The 26,254-nt window shown below is 37.8% G+C and overlaps 1 protein-coding gene across 1 annotated transcript in view; it reads right to left on the reverse strand.

The window, feature by feature from the left end:
- The window catches only part of SYCP2L (synaptonemal complex protein 2 like), a 59,594-nt gene that overhangs the window by 15,952 nt on the left and 17,388 nt on the right, over nucleotides 1-26,254 (reverse strand). The window contains exons 9-23 of the mRNA XM_069493270.1: nucleotides 25,948-25,982; nucleotides 24,913-25,055; nucleotides 23,023-23,075; nucleotides 22,343-22,388; nucleotides 20,651-20,743; nucleotides 20,488-20,548; nucleotides 15,194-15,342; nucleotides 13,893-13,986; nucleotides 13,312-13,409; nucleotides 12,748-12,802; nucleotides 12,566-12,650; nucleotides 9,014-9,062; nucleotides 5,836-5,983; nucleotides 5,202-5,257; nucleotides 3,253-3,382 (exon numbers count right to left, since the gene is read on the reverse strand). Coding sequence (XP_069349371.1) covers nucleotides 3,253-3,382; nucleotides 5,202-5,257; nucleotides 5,836-5,983; nucleotides 9,014-9,062; nucleotides 12,566-12,650; nucleotides 12,748-12,802; nucleotides 13,312-13,409; nucleotides 13,893-13,986; nucleotides 15,194-15,342; nucleotides 20,488-20,548; nucleotides 20,651-20,743; nucleotides 22,343-22,388; nucleotides 23,023-23,075; nucleotides 24,913-25,055; nucleotides 25,948-25,982 — 1,295 coding nt within the window. The remainder of the gene's footprint in view (nucleotides 1-3,252; nucleotides 3,383-5,201; nucleotides 5,258-5,835; nucleotides 5,984-9,013; nucleotides 9,063-12,565; nucleotides 12,651-12,747; nucleotides 12,803-13,311; nucleotides 13,410-13,892; nucleotides 13,987-15,193; nucleotides 15,343-20,487; nucleotides 20,549-20,650; nucleotides 20,744-22,342; nucleotides 22,389-23,022; nucleotides 23,076-24,912; nucleotides 25,056-25,947; nucleotides 25,983-26,254) is intronic.

Below are 26,254 nucleotides of genomic sequence, written 5' to 3' on the forward strand. Positions count from 1 at the left end.
ATCAAATCTGTAGATGGCTCTGAGTAATATGACATTTTAACAATACTAATTCTTCTGATCCATGTACGAGGGCTATTTTTCCATTTTATGTCTTTAATTTCTTTCATCAATGTTTTCAGTGTACAGGTCTTTCACCTTCTTGGTTAGATATATTCTTAAGTATTTTTCTGAGCTATTGTAAATGGTATTTTCTTGATTTCTTTTTCATATTGTTCACTGTTAGTGTTTAGAAACACAACTGATTTTGTTGTTGTTGTTGTTGATTTTGTATTCTGTAACTTTACTGAATTCATTTATTAGTTCTAACGGTTTTTTGGTAAAGTCTTTAGGGTTTTCTATTTATAAGAACATGTAATCTGCAAACAGAGACAATTTAACTTCTTCCTTCCAAATCCAGATGCCTTTTATTCCTTTTCTTGCCTAATTGCTCTGGCCAGGACTTCCAGTACTATGTTGAACAGAAGTGGTGAGAGTGGGCACCTTTGTTTTACCCTTGATCGTAGAGGAAAAGCTTTCAGCTTTTCATCATTGAGTAGGATGTTAGCTGTGGGCTTGTCATATGTGGCCTTCAAGTTGAGGTACCTTCCTTCTGTACCTAATTTGTTGAGTTTTCTTAATCATAATATGATGTTAAATTTTGTCAAATGCTTTTTCTGTATCTATTGAGACGATTCTATGAATTTATCCTTAATTCTGTTAATGTAGTTTATCACATTTATTGATCTCCGTATATTAAGCCATCCTTGCATCCCAGTGATAAATCCCACTTGAAAATGATGTATGATCCTACTACTGCGCTGAATATGGTTTGTTAGTATTTTTTGAGGCTTTTAACATCTATCTTCACCAGAAATATTGACATCTATCTTCACCAGAAATAATTTTCTTTTCTTGTAGCATTGGTACCTGGCTTTGGTAAAAGGGTAATGTTGGCCTTGTAAAACGAGTTTGGAAGTGTTCCATCGTCAATTTTTTGGAAGAGTTTGAGAAGGATTGGTACTAATTCTTTAAATGCCTGGTGCAATTCACCAGTGAAGCCATTTGGTCTTAGACTATTCTTTATTGGGAGGTTTGATTACTGATTCAATCTTCTTTACTCATTATTCAGATTTTCAATTTCTTCATATTTAGTCTTGGAAGGTTGACTGTTTCTAGGAATTCATCTGTTTTTCTAGGTTGTCTAATTTGTTGGAGAATAATTTGCCCAGTTAACAGTACTGTCTTATGATCCTTTGTATTCCTGTGGTGTATGTTGTACTATCTCCTTTTTCATTTACAAATTTTATTTGAGTCCTCTCTCTTTATCTCTTGGTTAGTCTAGCTAAATATTTGTCAATTTTGTTTATCTTCTCAAAAAACCAACTCTTAGTTTCACTGATCATTTCTATTGTCCTTTTAGTCTGTATTTCTTTTATTTATGCTCTAATATTAATTATTCCCTTCCTTCTGCTGACTTTGGGTTTACTTTGTTCTTTTCCAGTTTCCTGAGGTGTGAAGTTAGGTTGCTTGAGACTTTTTTTCTTACTGTAGGTACTTATTGCCACAAAATTCCCTTTTATTATAATAACACTGCTTTTGCTGTGTCCCATAAGTTTTGGTATATGGTGTTTCTCTTTTCATTTGTCTCAAGCTACTTTTTAATTTCCCTTTGATTTTTTTCTTTCATCCATTGTTTATTCAGGAGTGTGTTGTTTAATTTCCACATATTTGTGGATTCTCCAGTCTTCCTCCTATTACTATTTCTAGTTGCATACCCTCATGGTCAGAAAAGACATTTGAGATTAATTAAAGCTTATTAAATTTGTTAAGATGTGTTTTGTGGCCCAACATATGATCTATCCTGGAGAACATTCAATGTACACTTGAGAGAATGTGTGTTCCACTGCTGTTGAATGGAACGTCTAGCATATGTCTCTGTTAGGTTCATTTGGTCTACAGTATTATTCAAGTCCACTGTTTCCTTATTGATTTTCTTTCTGCATAATCTATCCCTTTTTGAAAATGGCATATTAAAGAACTTTACTAGTGTTGTATAGCTCTCTATTTCTCTTTTCAGTTCTGTTAATATTTGCATTATATATTTAGGTGCTGTAATGTTGGGTGCATATATATTTACAATTGCTATATCCTCTTGATGAATTAGCCCTTTTATCATCATATAGTAACCTTCTTTGTCTCTTGTGACAGATTTTGACTGAAAGTCTACTTTGTCTGATATAAGCATAGCCAACAACTGAGCTATCTGTTGGTTATCATTTGCATGGAATATCTTTTTCCATTCCTTCACTTCCAGTTTATGTTTGTCTTTAAGGCGAAAGTGAGTCTCTTATAAACAACATACTGTTGGATCTTGTTTTTTCTATCCATTCGGCCACTCTGTGTCTTTTGATAGGAGAATTTAATCCACCTATATTTATAGTGATTATTGATAATGACTTACTACTGCCATTTTGTTAATTGTTTATTAACTATTTTGTAGTCCCTTTGTTCCTTTTTTCCCCATCTTGCTGTCTTCCTTCCTTTTACTCTTTAATGCTATATTTTTCTCTCTCCTTTTTTTTCTTTTCTCTACTTCTTTTCTTCCAGTGGCAGCTCCACTAAGAAGTTGTCAGCGAAGTGTTTACTAAGTGTCATTGTATGCCTGGCAATGTGCTAAGCTGCAGAATAACAAAAGGGAACAAAACGACATCACTACTCTTAATAAACTTAAAAGATACAGATAGTTAAAATAAAATTCAGTGAGGGTTAAGATAAAGCTTCTAAGTCAAGAGTTGGTAAACCCTGGCCCCCAAGCCAAATATAGTCTGCTACGTGATTTTACAAATAAAATTTTATGGAAACACAGCCACACTTGTTGGTTTACATCTTGTCTGAGGTCAGTTTTATGCAATAACTGCAGAGTTGAATAGCTACAATAGAAACTATATGGATCAAAAAACAAAAACTATTTACTATCTGGTCCTTCACAGAAAAAAGTTTACCAACCCCTGCTATAGGTCATCATTTGAGTCGTCTTGCTTCTTTAAAAGAGGAAGAACACCAGCAATTCTTGTACACAAGCTGATCTCCAATGTCAAAGCAAAATTAAAACACAACATCTTCCATCCTTTGCTAATAAAGACATTAAAGGGAAGAACAATCTTACCTTCACACTTTCTTCAATAGATACTAAAAGAAAAATGTTTTGTTTATCTCAAACTACTTTTCCCAAAATATAATTTTTTCTGTGTAAGTGGACAGAAAATCGTGTACCTGTTTTTTTGGCAGAATCTTCAGGAGTTAAAAAGGCAGAACTACCTTGGAATTTTGTTTCAGAAATTTGCGGAGGCATGGTGTCATTTTGCCTGGACACGTCTTTCCGTAATGGTGTTAGAAGTTTAGCCTAAAATACAGAACCTTTTTAAAGTATTAGTATTCATAATCATTTAAAACAAGTTATCCAAAAATTCCAAGACATTTTCTTTTATTTATTTTTGTAGAGACAAGGTCTCGCTATGTTACCCAGGCTAGTCTCAAACTCCTGGGCTCAAGTGATCCTCCCACCTTGGCCTTTCAAAGTGCTGGGATTACAGGCATGAGCTACTCTGTCCAACCCAAGACATTTCCAGTAACCTTTTAAGAAACTTAAAAATTGGATTTACTCCATTTGAAGATAAATGTGAAGACCACAGATCCCTGAATCAGAAGAACATTAGGTCATATTTCGATTGATAACTTTAAATCAGTGGTTCTCAAAGTGTGGCGCAGACTGGAGCATCAGCGATACCTGGGAATGTGGCAGAAATGTAAATTCGCAAACCCCAACTATAACCTGCTCAATCAAAAACACTAGGGATAGGACTAAGGAATCTGTGTTTTAGCAAGCCATTCTTGTCATTCTGATGACCACGAACGTTTGGGAACCACTGCTCTAAATCAGGGGCCAGCAAACTACAGCCACTGCCTGTTCTTGTAAATAAAGTTTTATTGGAACACAACACAACCATTTCTTTCCATGTTGTCTATGGCTGCCCTCTGGCTACAAAGGCAGAATTGAGTAGTTGCCACTGAGACCGTATGGCTCTCAAAGCCTAAAATATTTTACTAGTTGGCCTTTTACAGAAAAAGTTTACCAATCCCTGCTCTAAATTATTCTCATATACAGAGAGAACTGTATTTAGAATACTAATATTTGCACAAGACCAGCAATGTCCTCACTGAAAATCAGTATAGACCTCTTGACAGTTGCACAGTTTACGTTTATGGATTTTTGAAGCTGTGATGTTTCTTTGGTGCTTATTTAAGACAAATGCTGTATTTACTAGAAAGTGTTCTTTTGGCCCATTTCTAACTGGTAACTCATTGTTTCAGGCTGAACTGGTCAATGAATAGTTAAGCACTTACTCTGGCTCACAGGTTTAGCCTACCTCTGTCCTTACAGGACATGAGAGCCCTTTAGGTTCACACAGGGCAACATGCCTCAGGCTGATGGAAGAAAGCAGACAGAGCTATGGCTGGAGCCCCAGCTGCACGGTATTTCTGCAGGGGCAGGCAGGGTGCTGTTGACACCCTCAGACTCACAGCAGCTGCCCTTTATAAAACCCCTATGTATGTGGCACTATATACTCTGTAGTCCTTATATATCTCATTTGATGAGAAACAAAAACCAACTGCTGAGAGAGGTAATTCAGCTAGTAAGAGGCAAAATTTGGTTTTGAATGAGTGCAGACACTGAAAACCAAATTCTTAACTACTTTGATGTAACAGAAAGGATAAGTGAAGAAAAATTAAGAAACTTTGAGGCTTTATTCAATATTTATATAAGTCTAAAGGCATCCCAACCTCTGACAAAGGAAATAAATGATTAAATCATTAAAAGCTTTGGAAGTGACATGTCAACAAACAAAACTAAGGGAAGAACCTAATGAGTTTACTTTAAAATGTAAATTCAAAAGAGCATATATTTGCAGGAAATTAGCCCAAATTTTTAGCATTATTCATAATAAACATCCTTTAGCAACGTTTGGGAACAATGAAAAAAGATCCTAAATCTTTACCCAAGATTCATATGAAATGTTCAGAAGTCCTTGCAGTTTCTTTTGGCAGCGATTCATATACCAGTAAACCAATGGTTTGTTATTCTCGTATTCCTGAAAATTATTTGAGAAATAAATGCAGTCTAACCCACAGGGCACGTGGCAGCCAAGATAAAATTTACTTACTTGGTCTTTCTCGAGGTCATGGTCACTGCCACTACTGAGAGGGAAAAATGGCAAGACTGAAATGAAAGAAAACAAATATAGGCCGGATATGTTGACTTACAAGACATAAATTCATTTTCCCTCTTCCAACATGCAAATACTAAAAAGCAACTCCCAGTTATGTTCACATGTCTAAAGTTCCCTTTCTAATTATTCAACCTGTTCCTCACCACCCAGAATGAATTCTCTGCCCCGGACCTGCCCTGAATGTCACTCTCATACCCTTGTTTTGTTCTTGTAGTTTTTCCTAACTAATAACGCTTCCCTGTCTCCTCTTCAGATCCCATGCTTTTTTCCAAGCGTCAGCTAAGGTCCCACCCATCTCTTCCTTGCAGATTTTCGTGACGATTCCAGCTCATGCCAGATTCCTTTCATCTGAACTCCTACTCCATTTATCCATAGCTCATATTTAATTGCTGGTTAATCCCATATTCTTCTGTTTCGTGTTTCATTTTGCCTTTCCAATGTAATTATGGCAGGGAAAGAGACCTCATGATCATATATTTCTTTTGGTACCTTTTCCTACCACATACTAAAAAATAAATACCTACTGATTTATTTGAAAAGTGACTCAAAAGACATATGCCAAACTTACTTCTTATACTACTCCTGGTTCTTATCTTTTTTCTACCAGAGTATGATTTTAGGGATTTCTTCTTTTGGTTACTGGTCCAAGATAGTTCACTGGTACTGGTACTTGAATCTTGACTACTCTCAGAGAAGAGATGTTTCCTGTAATTAAACTTTTACAAACACAGATGAGAAATGAGAACTTTTAAAGGGATGTTAGTGCCACTTATGGACAATTAAACCTAAAACTGGGCTCTCACATAATAAAAAGACAAAGAAGTAAGGAGGGGAAGAAAAAGAAGAAAAGGATTATTCCACTAGTAAATTCTCAACCAAGTTGCTATTGTAAAGGATGACAAAATCCTCTCGAACCAAATGTTTGCAACCGAAGAGAGGTTAGAGAACTGTTCAAAAGCTGAGGCACCTGAATATTGTGCCAACATTACAACTTCAAAATACTAAATCAAATGACAAAAGAAAGTATAAAAATATTTTTTGCAAAGACATGCTTCTCTCTACACTTTAGAAGAACTAAAACCAAACAGGAGGGTCATTTCTGTTTAAACTTCAAAGCATTTTGAGATTAAGCCTGGACTATAAAAGGTTAGAGATTTAGGGCAAGTTTAATCTTTCCAGTGGATTATTCAACTATATCTTGATATTTATATAAGTATTTTAAAAATCTTTTTCTGTTTTTCTATTAGTTTTTATAATGCTGAGATAAATAAACGTTTATGTTCAATTTTAATAGGGAGCTTGTTTGGATTTTAACAAAAAAGCACACTGTATTTGAGCTCTATCTCTTGGGCCCTGTCTCCAAACTGCCCTGCCTTTCCAGGGGCTGCTAACAATTCATTCCCATCTCAGGCAAGGTAGGATTCTTGTGGATCCAAACACACTAAGTTGTGACAGTATCTAACACAGCCTTCTCAGACAGGAAACGCACCACCCAGAGACACACCTCCTGCCTGGAATGACAAAACACAGAATCAACTCCCAACACTCACTAGGGAGACGTTGTTTATGACAGCATGACCCATGAGATTTAAGGTGGGTGATGGTTAATTATCTAGTTTTCAAATGAATTCATGTTTTGAAGACGAAATTACTTTTCCTTTAAAATATTTAGCCATTCACTGTTTTATAGAAAAGGTCATTTTTCTTAACTGATAAAAATTGTATTTATTTATGGTGCACAACATGATGTTTTGAAATACGTATACATTGTGGGATGGCTAAATCAATCTAATTAACAGATGTTAATTTTTTTTGGTAAGTTCACCTAAAATCTCTTTTATCAGTTTTCAAGTATACAATATATTGTTATTAACTATAGTCACAATACACAATAGGTCTTTTAAGCTTGTTCCTCCTATCTAATTTTTTGTGTCCTTTAACCTCTCCCCAATTCGCCACCCCCCCCTCACCTAGCCCCTGGTAACCACTGTTCTGCTCTCTGCTTTTCTGAGTTTGACGTCCTTGGATTTCACACAGAGGTGAGATCATGCAGTATTTGTCTTTCTGTGCCTGCCTCCTTAACATGATGTCCTCCAGGTTCATCCATATTGCTGAAAATAACAGGATTCCCTTCCTTGTTAAGACTAAATAGTACTCCATTGCAGATATATATACACCACATCTGCTTTACCCATTTATCTATCCATAGACACTTAGGTAGATTGAGAAGGTAATTTCTAAAAGGACCTTTGTGAGCCAGTCCTATTTGTATCTTACACTTTCTTTAAGTTAAAGAAATGTTTGGAGGAACCTGCACATTTGTTCCAGTGTTCTCCAACCCAGTGTATTGTACAGTAAAAGTATCAATGCATTTAATGCATCCTGCATCGGATGCATTAAAGCCATGCAGCAAGGCTTTCCCAGTTTCTCTGGTTTTATATCAAAAGGTGTTGAAAGTTATTTACAGAAACAAAAGTTATCTAGAGCAGTGGTTCTCAAGTTTGGCTGCACAGCACATTAGAATTGCCAGTAGGGGGCTTTAAAAACAAACCCCAAAGGCTGGGCATCATCCTTGATCAATAAAGTCAGACTCTCTGGCAAAGGGACCCAGACCATGGTAGTTGCTCCAGCTCCCCAGGTGATGCCAATCTGAGGCCTGAGTAGCAGCAAGTGAGAACCATTGTTAGGCGGAAGCCAGAAGAAGCTTTAACTCATTTGTTTGAAGCTCATGATCTCAATTTTAGAAAAACTGTTCATTGAATATTCATTATAGAGATTTAAAAAAAAAAAAAAAAAATACACTGACTACAGGCATAGAGCACTGTGCTTCCCAAGGTGAGAGGCCACCAGTGGTGACACACTGGACAGGTGTCATATGTCACACATGGGCACAAAACCATGTCACTGAACAACACTGACTCAGAGGGAAACATTTCATTTCAATTCTTTTAAAAGCCTGCTCTATTGAGCATAAGGCTTGGGTGCTAGGTCTTTAACACTTCTACTTACTAATCTTTCTTTTAAAATAAATCAAGAACAAGCTTTGGACTCAAAGCCTAATAAAGGTTGTTTTTTGTTTTTCTTTTTTTAAAAAGTTTTAAGAATTGCAGAGACATGATCAAGTCTGCATCTTTGGTAGATGTCTCCGGCTGCGAGTTGCAGTGTGGGGTCCATGGGCAGTGTCCATTCCCACCCATGCTGCCACCTTGGTCACAGTAAAAGGTCGTAACCATCTCTCGTCTAAGATCAGGGGCTCTTTACAAAGCTAAATGAGCACTTACTAGCAAAGGATTGACTGAAGGAGTCTATCTTTCAATATTCCGTTACCTATATGCCATCAAATGAGACTTAACAAGAAATGTTATCTCCTGCTGAGTTTATCGACTGGGCACATTTCTCTGTCCACCTAACTAGATGATCCCGGGTATGGCAGATTTACCTTTTCATAGTTTATAGTTAATAAGGCCCATTGTATGCAATGAATTAAAAATGTAAATCAAGTGAAAGTGTAGTTCAAGAGGCTAACCTTGTTATTTTCAACTGTATTTATTTTGGGGGTATCTACTGTTTGTTATAAATAATGCTGATTTTCCATTTGAAAGTGAAATGATTCCTTTTCAAATAAGTCTAAGATAAATTTAATTAAGAAAAATATAGAAAGTGAAGAGTAGAGCATTGGCACATTTTGAAGATGGTATGCAAATAACCAAAAGTTGGGAAGTATTGCTTTAAATTTATTATATTACCGACACACTTCTTTCTTGCTTTCTGTCATCCTTGGAAGCAGAATCTGCCCTAAAACAGAATACATGAAATTAATGGAACTGGTAAAACCAGCACCCTCCTCCTTCCCTCACTTCACACACCTAACTTGCTTTCCTTCCTGTGCCCTCTGTCTGATCACGAACCCACTGCATGGGAAGTACCCCACTCTGCAGGCAACTTCTTATCGTGCAACCTATTTCCATAGATTCTGTGGCAGACAACATCTGTTTATCTAAAAAAAAATAAAAAATAAAAAAAACCTTTGTTGAGCCCGTTGCCTGTCAGGCATACAAAGAAGAAAGTGGCAAAGCGGGATCAGCAAATAACCAGCCGGCTGGGCCAGTGCTGAAGAGCTGTGTTTCCCAAGCCTAGATCTAGCTTAGAATCCCCTGAGGTGTTGTAAACAAAAGCTCTTGCTATGATGCGTGATGCTCAGCATCTTCCATAGACCTGTCGGCCATTTGTACATCTTCTTTAAATGTCTATTCAAGTCTTTTGCCCATTTTTAATTGGTTTGATTTTTTTACTATTGATTTATAGGAGTTACTCATATATTTTAATATTAACTTCTTATCAGATATATGGTCTGCTAGTATAAAACACACAAAAGATAACAAGTGTTGGTGAGGATGTGAAACAATTGGAACCCTGTACACTGTTGGTGGGAATGTAAAATAGTGTAGCTGCTATGGAAAACAGTTTGGTGGGTCCTCAAAAAAAATTAAAAATAGAGCTACAATATGATCCAGCAATCCCACTCCTGGGTATCTACCCAAAGGAAATGAAATCAGTATGTGGAAGAGACATCTGCACTCCCATGTTCATTGCAGCGTTATTCACAATAGCCGGGACATAGAATCAACCTAAGTGTCCACCAACAGATGAATGGATAAATAAAATGTGGCATATGAAAACAATGGATACTGTTCAGCCCTAAGAAGGAAATCCAACAATACGTGACAACATGGATGAACCTGGAGGACATTATGTTAAGTGAGATAAGCCACTCACAAAAGGCCAAATACTGCATGATCCCACTTATACAGGTATCTAAAATAGTCAAACTCATAGAAACAGTAGATTGGCAGTTACCAGAGGGTGGGGAGAAGGGGAAATGGGGAGTTGCTCTACAAGTATAACGTGTCAGTTATACAAACAAGATGAATAGGTTCTAGAGATCTATGTACGACGTTTGCCTATAGTTAACAACACTGTATTGTGCACTTAAAAATGTGTTAAGAGGATAGATCTCATATTAAGTGTTCTTACCACAATAAAAATGGACAAAACAAAAAAGCTAATACACCATTTCCAGGCAGCCACTGATCTGTCTCTATAGTTTCAGGAATTTTCTAGACTTCCATATTCTAATCATACTGTAGAATTTTATGCAAATGGAATCATACAGTATGTACTCTGTCTGGCTTCTTTTACCGGGAATAATTACTTTGCAATTCATTCATGTTACATATTTCAATAGTTTATTCCTTTTCATTTCTGTGTAGTATTCCATTGTGTGGATACACTGAAATTTGTTTACCCATTCATCTCCTGATGGACATGTGGGTTATTTCCAGTTTGGAGTTTTTACAAAGAAAGTGGCTATAAACATTCATGTACATTCCTTTGTGTGGACTAATGCTGTTACTTATCCTGTGTAAATACCTAGAATTGGAATACTGGGTTATAGGATAGGTAGACATTTAACATTTTAAGCAACTACCAGCAGTATGTAAGAGTTCCAGTTGCTCCACATTTTCACCATTTGTACTGACTTGGTACAGTCGGTCTTCCTAATTTTAGCCTTTCTAATAGATGTGCAGTACAACCATTCTAGTTTTAACTTACATTTCCCTGATAACTAATGATGCTGGGCAACTTTTCATGTGCTTATCTGCCATCTGTGTATCCTTCTTGGTAAAGTAGCTGCTTAAATCTGCCAGTATTCTTATTGGGTTGTATTTTTATTATTGAATTTTGTGAGTTTGTAACATAATTCAGAAACAAGCCCTTTATCCCAGCAGTCCCCAACCTTTTTGGCACCAGGGACCAGTTTCATGGAAGACAATTTTTCCAAGGACAGGGTTGGGGGGCACGGAGGCAGAGCTGAGGTGATGATGCAATGGGGAGCGGCCGTAAATACAGATGAAGCTTGCTCGCTCACCACGCTCACCCCTTCACTGCTTCTTTGTTGTTAGTGTCATGTCTAAATTTAAAGCATAACTCGGTTGTCCCCAACCCTTTTGGCACCAGGGAGCAGTTTCATGGAAGACAATTTTTCCATTGATGGGAGGAGGCGGGAGACAGAGCTCTGCAGCTGGGTTCCTAACAGGAGGCCACAGCTTTATCAAATATATGTTTTACAGATTTTTTCTGCAAGGGTCTGGCTTGTTCTGTTCTTCCCCTAAACAGTAGTTTTCAAAGAGCATACTTTTTTTTAATTTTAATGAAGTCTAATTTATCAATTTATTCTTTTACTGTGCTTTGGATGTTATATTTCAGAAATCTTTGCCTAAACCAAGGTCATAAAGATATTTTTTCTTATATTTTCTTTCAAATAGGTTTTACATTTAGGTCTATAATCCATTTTTAGTTAATTTTTTATACAGTGGAAAGTAAAGATCAAAGGTCATTTATTTTCTTATCTATAGATATTTAATTGTTCTAGCACCATTTGTTGAAAAACGTTATCCTTTTTCTCCACAGAATTGTCTTTGCATTTTTGTCATAGACTAGCTGTCCATATATATGTAGGTCTTATTTCTGGATTTCCTAGTCTGTTTTATTGATCTTTATGTAAATACCACACTCTCTTGATTAATGTAGCTTCATAGTACATCTTAAAAGTAGCATTTAAGCCCTTCCACTTTGCGTTTCTTTTTGAAATTTATCTGGGCTATTGTAGGCCCTTTAAATTTTCACATGACATTTAGAAAAAGCTTGCCAATTTCTTTAAAGAAAAAAAACCTACTGGGATTTGAATCAGAGATTGTACTGAATCCTTAGGTCAATTTGGGAAGAACTGGCATCTTAACAATGAGTCTTCCATCTCATGAGCACATATCTGTCTCCACATATTTAGGTCTTCCTTAATTTCTTTACTTTTCAGTGTGGGGGGTGTTGGGGAGGTCTTACAAATCATTTGTCTAATTAATGCCTAAGTATGTCATATTTTAATACTATTTTAAATGCTACTGCTTTTTATTTCAATTTCTGATTAACATATAGAAAGAAAATTAATTTTCGGTTATTGACCTTATGTCCTTCAATTTCAAATTCAGTGTTTTGCTGCAGAAAAATAATTGCCAAAGAGACCCCTACAGGTATAATGGCAGAGGCCAGTAGGCTAGGAGAGTTTGCCAACTGTCAAATTATTCTACAGAAGACTCCACACAATGCTCTCTCCTTGTGTGTGTGTTGGCGGGGGGCAGGCGGGTAGCCAGACATAGGAAAGGGGAAAACCTAGATGGTCAACTTGTAGTACTCACGTTAACAATCATCTACATAATTTATTAGTTTTGAAAACCACTTACCTAGATTTGTCACTTAATTTAGGAGACTGAATTTTAACTGATGGTTCTTGTAAATCTGAAGAATGCTCATGTTTTGAAGTAACTTCTAATGACAAAAATTAAAAACAAAGAATGTTAAGCATTTCAAGTAAACATTTAAACATACCACTCAAATCTTATTTATGATAGGTAATGTATCTGACCTTGTGTATCATCCAGTTTCCGTTTTTCAGACGGACTCTCAGCTGTAGTTGTTTGCTGCAGAAAAATAAAAACTTATATTATGGTACCTTTGAAGCTTCTCTTTGAAAGTCTTGGAACCACTTTACACCTCATAAGAAAGGACTACCCATTGAACACTAAGATATCAGGCTGCTTAGACACTGACAAATGAATTTATTGGCACCAAATGACTGTGAACTAGCTGGACGAGAAGCCTCAAGCTCCTCAATGTTAAGTAATGTGCCCAAGTTCCTACAATGAGTAAGTGTAAACCAGGTCTGACTGCAAATATTAGGCTCCTTTCCCTACATCTCAGTCTCCAGATCCCAAATGAGTCACGCATTCATTCCCTGGGAAAGTGAGTTGCATGAAAGGAGAGAACAAACAAACACGGCAGGCAAAAACAATCCCCAGGAGGAGATGGTCAAAAAATCGACAGATGCGTGGCCAGCAGAAAATGGTCCACAAAGCAGGAGAGGCACTTCCACCTGTCGGCATCCTAGTGGACACTGATCAGAACTCTGAGCCCAGCTCCTAGTACTCACAGGCGGTGCAGACTGGTCATTTAAGGGGAGAGTTATCAGGCAACGGTCATCTCCAGCACTCATGATCTCCTCCAGGTCAGTGGATTCTTCTGGAGGCTCTATACACATTAAGAACAGAACATTTAAAATAACAACCATGCCCACGCTGACCCACTCACCATCGCTCTTCATGGGACGCTAACCTCCGGCACCTTGCCGTCCCTTGGAAAGAGCTGGTAAGGAGGTCCTGCCTCAAACCTCAAATCAGAAATCGAAGGCACTTGGGAAAACATCCTTGGGGTGAACTCTAGTGCAGAGCCGCTTTGTGGGCCAGCAAGACCCTTCCTTTCCCCATCTCTTGCCTCCCCATCCTGGTTTCCCTTTGTCCCTTCCAGCTGACCCACAAGAGAGACTTTATCAAGCATGGAAACTGATTCAAGCCTACCAGCCGCTCTTCCTTCTGCAGAGGCACCATCAGACACTTATGCCTCTTACATGAACACTTAGACGAACACAGGTTTCCAGTGCCCTCTTCCAAGGGAGGTTTCAGCACTGCACAGGTAGGGAATTCACAGTCAGAATTTTGTTATTTCCCAATGTACCTGTCTCTCTTCCATGGCTATTAGGAATCTCAGTGTCTTCTTTCTCAGACTTACTAAAAAGTTCTGAGGAGGTTTTCACCTGGCCAGGCACCATCTGAAATGCAAGCCAAAAGTCACATGACTTTTAAAAGCAGTAATCTTTAAAAAGAAACATTTTTTTAAGGAAAACATAAAGCTTAGAACATAACACATTGATAAATCAGAAGTTAGTCTTCAGTTTGTTTTCTCTTGAAGGATCATTTTACTGTTTTTGGCTTCTCTCCACGCCGCCTTCCTCCAGGACCAGCTCTGGCCAACCACTGCCCAACCTCTGCCTAACACGGGCCTCACACGCCAGGAACTGCCGCTTCCCCACATGCAAACCCCAAGTCTCCCCCCGCCAAAATATTTTATTCATTTTGTGAAACATGGAAAGACATAAGATTTTGATGTTTTCTGAAGACAAACCTATCATGTCAGGGAAATTCATATGTAAAGTGGTGGAGTAGGTTTTTAAGTGATTGATTCTCCTTTAGCTCTCATCCTCACCCATGAAATGGTCTTTTCCTTAAAAGATATTTCATTAAAATAAGGTGAGTTTTGGGAAACTATATTTGCAGAGCACTTTATGACATGTAAATACCTTCATATACAGCACAGACCAAAGGAAAGCTGGCCCAAGACTTCCTCCCTCAGGAAGAAGAGGTCCTCTGAAGTCTTAACTCCCTAGTGGCCATCACTATAGTATTTTTTGTCTTGTTGTCACAGATTTCATTGCCCTGCCTGCCAGCTGCAATACAGAAAGGTTTCTTATTCTTATGAATAAATAAGAAATATTATAGTCAGAGAGTGGGCAACTGCAGCAATCTAGAGATGGGCAGGCCATTTCTACAAGGTAAGACCCGTACGGAGAATGTTGGCAAAACTCCCCAAGAAACCCTATTCTCAATGGCTTCCTCTAGGTTCTGGAGGAGCCGAGAGAGAAGGAAGTTCCAACAGGCCCACGGTAAATACCCTCAGAACACTAGGAAGGATGTGGTGAGATGGTGATGCTATCCCAGAAAACCTTTCAACTGTTCACAATAAATGAAATAAAGCATGACAAGGCACAAAGAGGCTTTGTGCCCTACATTGTCAAGGCAATAACACATGAAAGGGAAGAACTGGGATTAGAATCCAGAACTCTCCACTCTTTTTACATGCCACTCAAAAGACTAGGTCTTCTGCTTGATCAAATATTCCCATTTAAACCCAACGAGGAAATTGAAGAGATGTGAAACATATTAAAACATTTTCAAGTAATCAAAAAGAATAAAACCTGCCATCTGTTTGTCTTCTCCTAAAGCTTGCGTGGAAGCTTGTGATATGTTGAATTGCAAGTCAAAATGGATTTCTATTTTCATCACTGCTTTTTTGCTGATAACAACAGGCTTCTTCAGGTAAATGATAAAAATCTTCATCTTCTCAGTTTCTAATGAAATATATCAATGCACATCAACATACTGAAAAGTTGTATTTTAAAGTTTTATAACTTTAAATAACTGCACTGACTGAGATATTTGTCAACTGTCCAGATTTTTCTATGATAAGTTGAAATCGTATTAAGTGAAATGACTTTGAAATTCTATTTATTAAAATGCACATGTGTGTTAACACATACTAACAAGATACTAAATGGTTGATCTTGCAAAAAATAGGAAGTAGCTTATCTTAGCAAAGAAATGGAGATAATTTTGTCTTCTGCAATTCAATCAGTTTTTCTAAGAGCATTTTGTTTACACAAAGCTATCAACTACAACAGGTATTTTATTTCCAAACATACTAAGCACAATAGTCACTCTTTTTCTCTCTCTGAAATCCTTATTTCTAAAATTCAAAATAAATTCACTGTTCCCAATATGCAAAATGGAATAATCCATTGCCATTTCAATAATCTCTGCTTGAAGAGAAGAAATGGAAGCATCTTAGAGAAGTCTGTGTCTCAGACAATAGCCTCCTTGCGTGCTCCTACCAGGTCACCAGCCCTTTCCTGACAAATAGTAATTAGGTTTAGAAGAGAAAACAGCTCAAACCAAATTAATAAAGAGTAATAAAGAATCAGCTACAGACAAGTACAAGGTAAATTGGAAGCAGCAGAAGAGCAAAGGTGGTAAAGTCCATGAAAGGACAGGCAAAGCTAATGGCCACAAATTGATGAGAACAGAAAGAGGAAAAAAAAGAGTGAAGCATACACAGGTGCGATCCATGCCGTCTAGTACGGCAGAGAACTTGAACATGGCTAGTACCAACTGGGATGCCCTGTGAGCATAACACAGGTTTCACGTCGTCAGATCGCGAAGACTCAGTACAAAAAAGGAAAATGTAAAATACCTCATTAATAATTTTTATATTAGCTACATGTTAAAATAAGACTTTTGATCTATTGGGTTAAATAACATATGTTATTAAAATTAATCTTTTTATTTAATATGATTGCTAGAAAATTTTAAATTAAGTTTGTGGCTCATATTTTATTTCTATAGGACAGCATGAGTCTAGAGTACAGCTCAGTGATCTCCCCAAAATGCTGACCTTACTCAATATTTACTTGTCACTGTGGGGAGGGGGCCAAGTCTATCAAACCTTGCAACAAAAGTAATTTTATTAATAAAAATATCTGAAAAAGTAACTAGCTAGTTGGGCTGCAAGGATCAGTGCAAACATGTAAGGGTCAGAAGAAACACCCTGAGAGCTACAGCAAACTTCCTGCATGCTACACTGCCAACTCTGAAGCCGAGAGGGCTATGATGCAAAAGTCTGGTTTGTAGAATTTACTAGACATAGAAGCCGTACCACTTACTTCCTCCAGCTACTGCGAGACATTTTGTCAATTATAAGGTCTCCCAGAAGTGTGATATATCAATGAAGTATAGAATATGAACTTTAGCAAGTTGGTTTCTGAAAACCACAATAGTAGCAACGTTTACAGTTGAGAGACTTAAAATACGAAGAGCAACAGTTAGAAGTACCCTAGTCAGAAAACTCGTGGAAGTACTTATAAAATACTTATATTTACTCTAAATAACTATTATAGACATTTTATATATCCTCAATTACATGATAGTAACAAATAATGACTACATATATTAAGAAACTATAAAGGAAAATAAAAATCTCAGGACCACTCCCAACTCCTTAGCGAAAGGGAAGATCAAGCCTGGAGGCTGAGTCAGGCAACACCCCCTTCCAAATGAACAGCTGTTACTAACACTATGCATTAGCCAGATCCCTACAGAAAGGTCAAAGCACCCCCCCCCCCATCTGCAAGGACTGCCCCCACAGATCACTCATAAGGAAAATTCTGGCTGGCCTCTCATAAACAAGGATATGCAAATTGTAACTTTGTGGCTGCAGGCTAAGTCTGGCTCCTAAAACTAAAGTCTGTTTGATTCCACACTAATGATGCTGATCACAGGTGTTTCTTCCCAGGTGAAGAACAGAGACAGGATCAATCATTCTTCCACTTACACAGGGACATCTACATAGATGATTCTTCCTTCCCTGTCCCTTTTTTTCTTCAAACCTTTGCCTTGTCTTATGTAAACAGATTTCCCGGGCCTAACAAGAATGTAACCATTAGTCTCACTGCCCACCCTCTCCTCCCCTTAAATACCGAACTCCTAGATCTGCTGGGGGAAAACAGTCACAGGTGCACCTGTGGTTTGTCTTTTTCCTGGGTGAGTCCTCAAACTGTGCCTTAAAAAACTTCCCTTGATCGAGATCTTTGTCTCAGTCACTTATTTGGGGCTGTCATCACTTTTCATTTATATTTACGGCTATATTTAATTTATATTTTTTTGAGATGTTTGTAAATCCCTTTCCTTGACTACATATGTTACAGCCTTGCCAGGTTCATTGCCTGCTGCTCGAGAGAAAGCCAATACACTGAGACAGCAGGGGTTACAGCAGAGAAAGAGTTTAATATCACACGTGCCATGCGAGGAGATGGCAGAAATTTCTCAAATCCGTCTCCCCAAGAATTTGGGAGAAAGGATTTTTAAAGATAGTTTGGCAGGCAAAGCGCTAGGCAACTGGTCTGCTAATGATTGGCTGGGTTCAGGGTAGAGCCATAGGGGTGTAGAAATTGTCTCCTTTGCTGAGCTGGGGGTTGTAAGACCAGTTGATTCAGTTCCTCAGCATAGGCCAGTGGCCTGGGTGGGTCAGCTGTTCCCCTGGAATGCAGGGCCTGGAAGATATCTCTAACCTTAGCTTCACAAGGGTGATGTTATCTATGGGAGCAATGAAGAAAGCTGAGAGTCTTTACGGCCATCAGCTATGTGACTCCTGGGTAGTGAGCAATTATGGGAAAGCAAGCCAGGGAACAATGGCTGGTTATATATATATTTCCCCTACCACAGTTCCCACCTATGGCCCTTTATTAATTTTATAAAGGGCAGTTTCACATATAGCAGGTACCTCCAACTCAATGCCTTTCCAATTCTGTGACTAAACATAATTGCCACCTCTTCCCATTTCTCTCAGTTCTCTCAACTCCTGTCTCGGACAGCAACAGGTATAGTTCCAAAATCTATGCTCACTTTCCTTCATTCTCCCAGAGCCTCACTATAAAGGTCTCTCCTCCTCTACTACTTGCTCTACTTCCTAATCTACTCCCTATCCTAACTTCCTCTTGATTTCTAATAATCCCCAACAGAAGAAACTAGAAATTCTTGACCATTGGAACAAATTCTCACAGGCACTAAAAAAAGCTACCCAGGGAAAACTGTGAAAGATTTCGAAATGGACCCAAAAGTTACTGGGTGCCTGTCTATGATGCCTTTCTGGGTTTTCTGCACCTTGCATTGTCCTTGAGCTATTTCGTAACTCTGTAAGTTGTAGAAAACTGATAATAATGCAAGTAATTCTTATCCACTGAAATGCAAATTATTCTGTGGTATGCAATTGTCTAGTTTTGCAGCTATTTGTAAATTCATTTCAGCATTGTTTATGTACATGTGGTTCTTTGGATTCTCCCTCAAACTGGTTATTAGATCTACTGATTTCCTTACTAATTAACAAATTAAACTAAATCCTCAACACACGTGCATTTTACATTTGTCATGATTTCACATTCTCAAAAATTATCTTTCATCAGAACACCAAAGTTAATTCTTATATACAAGAAATTCCAGCAAGGGGAACTCAGGGCTAAAGGATTACCCTTAAATAGTCCCATGAGAGAACATAGAGTTCAAGGTTAGGAGGGATTTGTCTCCTCAAGACTTCTACGATGAGCATGTTACAGGTCATGTTTCACTTTTTACTCTGGCTTCCAGGAAGCTAAGCATCAAAGGTGAATCTCCAAGGGGGCCATTGTAGATTAGTCTCCATGGTAGACATTTTTATTCTTGCATGTGGTTCCAATTTTCCATTTCTATTATTTTGGTATAAATACGTAAGAAAGAAGTATAACATCCATACAATTACATAATATTTAGTTTTAACTATTTAGTAAACCCAGTTACTTAGAAATGTATGGATACTGAGTTACTTTCACAAACATCCATCTAGTTTTTAAAGATTCAATTCAGGAAACCTGATCAAGTATAACTGAAATGCTGAACTGGATTAACAACTAACTTACACCCACCCAGAAAAGGATCATTCCTGATTCCATGCCCTTCAATGCTTTCTATCAAGCCAAGATGAAAGATGAGGGAGGGAGTCTTAAGTGGGAGAGGGGGTCGGAAGGCTGGTATTTAAATACAGATAGTACATACCCATATAAACTCATTGATTATTACTGCAACTCTGTTGAGAGGGAGGGCAGGTACTATAATCATGTTTTTAATTGTGGCAATAAAAAAATAAAATTTACCATCTTAACCATTATTAAGTGTATAGTTCAATAGTGTTGCTTATATTCACAATGGTGTACAACAGATCTCCAGAACTTTCTCATTTTGCAAAAGTGAAACTCTATACCCACTAAACAACAACTCCGTATTTCTCCCACCTCCCAGCCCTGGCAACCACCATGGCACTTTCTGGCTCTATGAACTGACTACTTTAGAAACCTCATATAAGTAGAATCATCCATTATTCGTCCTTTGGAGACTGGCTTATTTCACTTAGTATAATGTCTTCCAGGTTCCTGCATGTTGGAGCATGTGTCAGAATTTCCTTTCTTTTTAAAGCTGAATAATATTCCATTGTATGTGTACCCCAAATTCTGTTTACTCATCCCTCAATGGACATTTGGGTTGTTTCTAACTGTTGGCTATTGTGACTAATACTGCTATAAACATAGGGTGTACAAATACCTCTTGGAGATCCTCCTTTCAGTTCTTTCATATATATACCCAGAAGTGAGACTGCTGGATCACATGGTAGTTCTATTTTTAATTTTTCGAGAAACTATAACCATTTTTACAATGAGAAAACTAGGCAAGTAACTGAACCTCAAAGTCATGAAGCAAAGAAGTCACCAACCCGTAACAGTAGGCTTTCCGTTGTACTATCTGGTCTTCCTTCTACCTCAAGTCATGATCAAAATATGCCCTAGAAGTAATATATATTGCAAATATAAACAAAAACAATACCCTAAATATGGGGTAGTTTAAAATTATCACCTTACCTATTATGCCAAAATTCATCACCGCTTCCATCGAAAGTCTTACTGGTTCCCACAGAGCACTCTTGGGGAAAAAAATAAGTGAAATTCATGAGCACATAACATGTACTCACATACAAAAAAATCTCTAAGTGCTTAGGTCTAATCAGGAATCAATCATCATTACCTCAGCATTGTCTATATAAAAAGTTACACTGTGACTTCCTAAGTTGAAATCAATCCAAAATTTCTCTAATTTTTCATCTGTTGGTTTTCTCATCTGTAAGAGAATTTCAGCATGAATTATATGTATGAAAATCATGTTAAAGGGTCAGATAAAAACTATTCTATTAAAAACAGAACTTTTCCTGTTCCTGCAAAAACACCATCTTAACATTATAGGGTCTCCTTTCATCACCTGATTCATTTGTGCAAAACAGAAGGATCTCAATTTTATATAACTAAGCCATTAAAAAAATTTCCACTACCTTCAGCATATTTAATAGCTATTCAAGTGTGTTGGAATGACTCTATACACACATTTTTTTTTTTTCCTGGAGAGAATCTCAGAGAAAACAGTTCTATGTTGAAGCAGTAACAATCCACACTTCGTATGGATGGAAACTTCTGGAGAAGGAGGTATTGTGATCAAATATAAGTGTTGATTTTCCATCTAACTTACCATCAAGACTTGAAGACTTCAAATTACCTTCATTTTAATTATTATAAATATAGGATTCAAACAGTACGGTGTTTATAGAAACAGCAAAAATCTGCTTCTCTGCCCCGCAATGTCCCATAGGTACATTTCCATAGGCACCAACAATGCCTCTGTTTCCTCTCTCAGGTGTTTTCTAGACATATATCAAGAAATGCATATAAAGTCTTTATTCCCCAACAATGGAACAAACACTAGCCTTGCCACTCTACAACCTGATTTTCCCGTAAGTGGTATTTCTTGGACATCTTTCCTTTTCGTCATACATGCCTACTTTTTAACAGCGATAGAGCTGCATGAAGGGTTTAACCCATGATACACGTTATGGGAAGCCAGTGTAAAGGCCGCTGTAAGGGCCCTGATGGGAGCGGGTGGAAATCTGGAAGTCCTAGAGAGAAGAACCAAGCAGAGAGCAGAATCCTCAGACAACCAGAGGAAAACAGGCAGAACTGAGACACAGGAAGCGGTCTACCAAAATCAGTCCTAGAGGGAAGGAACTTGCAATGCAGTCATAAGTGGAAGGCTCAGCTCACAGAGGCCAAGGAGGAGACTCTGAACCCAGCACAAACGAGAGGTAAATGAGGAAATTTGGAAGACAGGGTCCAGGAAACCTCAGCCTAGTCAAGGTTCCGAGACCTCTGAAGGTTTTCTGTGACACTGAGGTGCTGTAGTTGCGGCCCTTTTACATGAAGGACCTTGTTCCTCTACAAACCAAAGAGGGGGTTGAAAAGAAACTGGTCACCCCTGGGCTATGAAGTATAAGGCAGAATCAACTGGACAGAAAGGAGAGTGGCCCCAGTTGTTAAGGACAAGAGGGAAAGCATCAACTGGAAGGAAAGCAGCAAGGAAAGCCCCCTTTTCCCTCCAGTACAGGCATGAATGTTACCCGTGAACAGGGTGAAGTGAGCTAGGGTCCTGGAATCAACTCCATGTGTACAGTACAGGCCCTAAAATTCCTCTCCCAGTAGTAACAGGGGAACCCTCAAACTTCCTGGTAATGCATCCTGAGTATAGTACGGTACGACCAGTTTGAGAGTTGAGGTCACTGGGGGAAGAAGTTACCATCCTTTTTTTAAAAGCTCTTTTCTGTTAGACGCTCGATCTAACTATGTAAACCTAACTATGGCCTTCACTGCACACCTCCAAGGCAGACAAACGTACCTCATTGTCATCAGCAAAAGCAGCAATGCACGGAAGTGAATAGACCCTGCAAAACACCTCACAATTAAAAAACAAAATAAAATATGGATGGTCATTAAACATACCTACGGATTTTCTGCAACAAGCATTTATAACTAGGGTATGCCATTAAGGCTCCTTGTACAGCGTATGGAGGGGGTTTCAAACCTGCAAATGGAGATCTGCTATAGGTAGATTTCAAACCTCCATCTGGAAGTCTGTAAGCCAGGCTTACAGGTACTACATTTCAACCCAATTACTTGGCAAGATTCCCAAAAAGTGGAGTGAATTCAGCAAATACTGTCTCTTCAGGGACTTATTTAATAACTGTCCATAATTCACCTATCTCCAGCAACCTCAAATCTGTAGGAAAATGTTCTTCATAAAATCTACAGATTTTCTAAAGGATATAATATTAAAAATATCCCAAATCACGAATAAACATACTAAAGACTGATAAAGTTTTAAACACACTCAAATGAGCCACTAGGCAGAAAGGATCTAATCTTCCTAGGTTAATGGAACAACTCAGTGGTGCCCAGTAAATGATGCATCTGATAATTCTTTCCTAAAATGAAACACATCCTAGACTGTCCTTTTAAAATACTAGACATTTTCAGATACAACTAGTCAATAAAATAATGTTCAGAGAGACATCTTACCTTCTTTGGTCACCAAGTCTGTCGTTCAGGTGATTGAGAAACTGTCTGCTGTCCTTCAAAGTAAATAACGTAAATTCTTTTATTAAAAAAATCAAGATGTCTTATTTAATACCACCCTGATCAGCATGTCTGCTTCTAAATGGGCAAGACACAGTAACATCATGAGGCTTCATAAGGAATCATTATATGTTAACAACACTCTGTGCCACAAAGAGGTGGTTCCAGGCATGTGTTTCCAGAAGGAATCCCCTTTCCCCCCAGCCATTAGATTTTCACCTGAGGAGTATTTAGGTCTTGAAAAGTTATATGCACGATTATGTTTCACTGGGTCAGAGGAGTAAACAAGAGAAATACATCTTACTGATGCCTCCTAGATTATAACATGTGACTAACCCATTGGACATCCACCTCCCTAACACCTGCCTGGCACAAACCAACAACAAACTCATAAAATTTACCAACTTTGGGTTTATCTGGGTGTATTATCCACTGCCAATTTTCCTTTTTGGGAGCTCCCTATCCCACTGCTTCCTGAGTTCTCTCTCCAGGCATGTGTTGTAAGAACAAAGACTGTTTTTACAGTTCTCCTATCAGGAAGGTAAGTTTGTTGCCTCCAACATTCTAAAAGCAAAGAGACACAGATCCAGCTTTTTGTCCTCTTGTTTCCAAGGACTGGCTGCTGTGGTCACACAGTCCTCTCTCTCCATGCCTACATTCAGCTCAAAATAGACAGCAGCAGCGTCAGCCTTTCATCTAAAAGCAAGTCAACTGAGAAGTTGACGGTGGTGGGGGGGGAATGATTTTGGAACAAGATAATTGCTCTTCTCCTATTTTCATCAAATTTCCCTACAAATGAGGGAATGACACAGAGGAGAAAAGAAATTAACATCTGAGTGCCCACAACAGCCCAGACCTTTCAGTTTCTCTCATTGAGTTCTCAGGATTTTGAGGTGGGGTTTATTCCCATTTCACAGATGAGGGCACTCAGGCTCCACACGTCACCCGCCTTGCCAAAATGCATATGTTGCATAAGTCAGGGAGGTGGGACTCAAACCCGAGGTGGAATTCAAATCCAAGTTTGGGATAGCCCTAAAGCTCATGGTCTTTCTGTTTGGATCATACTGAATTCTGGCTAAACTATCATGTACAATATATGGCAATAGGCTCAGAGCCTGAGATAACATAAAGACTACAGATTTCATAAAATCCTGATTACACGGCAGTTTGATCAGAAGGGCTTTGTTATCATGAAGCACTGTTGTTAAGAATTTTACCTTTTCCTAAAAGAGCCTAACCCTCATTTTAAGAATTTTTTATATTAAGAGGGGAAAATGTTTTAGGTATTTTAGGATGAAGACAGATATACAACAAACTCATAAGGTATTTTTGTGCCATTTGAGGACAGAATCACAGTGAGCCCAGGTGGCAGAGAAGACACCGAAAACTACAGTTTCTCCAAATTGGAGAGGCTGGCTGGCTCCGGACAGAACCACCCTATGATAGTGTACCTCTGCCACAGAGCACGCCATGCCCATTCTAGCCTCCAGGCACGGTGGCAGCTGCCCTCTGTAAGGCTAAAATGCCGTCATTTCTTCTCCATTCTCCCTATCCTTCATGGTTCATTGAAAAATGCTCACCTCTCCAAGACATTTTCTTTGACTGGATCCATCAAATTTACATAGTTCTATCTCCAGTCTTAAGTTACCTATAAAAAAAAGTCCTACTTATATCCTCATATTTGGCCCACAAATATTCTGTTTGTATTGGCTTCAGTAGGACACAGGAAGCTTAAGCGAAAAATCCTCCCCTAAGTCCTAGGCACAAGAAAGTACCAAGAGGATGCTTCACATACATTGGCCAAATAGAAATTCATATGACTAAGGATCTCACCGTCTCAAATTCTCGGTCCTTAATTTCCTTGAAAGCTTCAGCAAGGACATCATCGTCAAACCACTGATGGACAAGTTCATCCCTTGATTTTTTTATCGTCAGTCTACACAATGCTTCAGAAATAGCAACCTGCTGGTCATAATCTAGACATTAAGAACAGAGTAGACAGATAACTCTAGGCATGAAGCTAAAGAAAAGAATGAGTTTCAGAGTTAGCATTGCTCTAAGAAATTCCATCTCAGAAGATTAGCATTGTGTCTTATACTTATAAGCAGCAAGATGTATCCTGGGGTAGTTATAATCATTTAAACTCAATATTTAAGAAATATTAAGGAGAAAAATCTAAACAATAGCTTTGCATATAGCAATTTTTTTAAATAAATATTTTTCCATTTTACATTTTAGAAAATATAATATACTTTATATATTTAGAAAAGCAGATCATCAAATAGCCTTAAAGATAATTCTACTGCAAAAATAAAATCCCAAGACGAATTGTGGTATTTCACAGAAGATGAACTGAAACTACATGTATCAAAACATGTTTAAACCACAAATAATTTTAAGGCTAAAATGGGAGCAGTGACCCAATAGGATGGTATTTATATAATGCTTTTAAAATCTGCAAAATAATAAAGTATGTTGCTTATGAATAGAGTAAAAGAAGAAAAATAAGGTTGGGAATGAAAACAGATCTGAGTCAAAGACAGGGAAATGGGATCAGGGACAGTGGTGGACACAGGGGACTTCATCTGTGACTCTGATTTCTTTGATTTGAAAATAGAAGATTTGAACCAAATGTGGCAAAATGCTAAAATTTGACAAAGCTGGCTGGTAAGTAAATAAGTATTCACTCATTATTCTTGATGGTTTCCAGCAAGCTAAAATCTCTAAAAATAAATATAAAATCCTAATCCCTATTTTCAATTTGATCATAAATTATAAATAAATTAAACCATAGTTCCAAGACCCTCGTAAAACCCCCAGTGTCCAATATTTAATATTCTAATATTTAAAATTCTAAATACTTCTTACCACCCACAGTCAAGATTGTCCTTGCAAGGGATTTCCTGAAACATTTAGATAAATTATATTTAATGAAATGAACATCAAGAGGTAAAAGTTTATAATACTAGCATTACATTTTAAAACCAAGATATCTTTTAAACTATTTCAAATTCAGCATCAGAATCTCCTGAATGTCAAATAATACATTTTTATGTAAAAACCTTCTCAAGTTTATATATTAATGACCTATATGTATTTTTTTAATAAGCTAGAACTATTATACACTCTGAGATTCTATTTCCCTTTCTGTAAAATGAATTCTATTTGATGATCT

The sequence above is a fragment of the Eulemur rufifrons genome, chromosome 18 (assembly GCF_041146395.1).
Source record: "Eulemur rufifrons isolate Redbay chromosome 18, OSU_ERuf_1, whole genome shotgun sequence".
Classification (NCBI taxonomy): domain Eukaryota; kingdom Metazoa; phylum Chordata; class Mammalia; order Primates; family Lemuridae; genus Eulemur; species Eulemur rufifrons.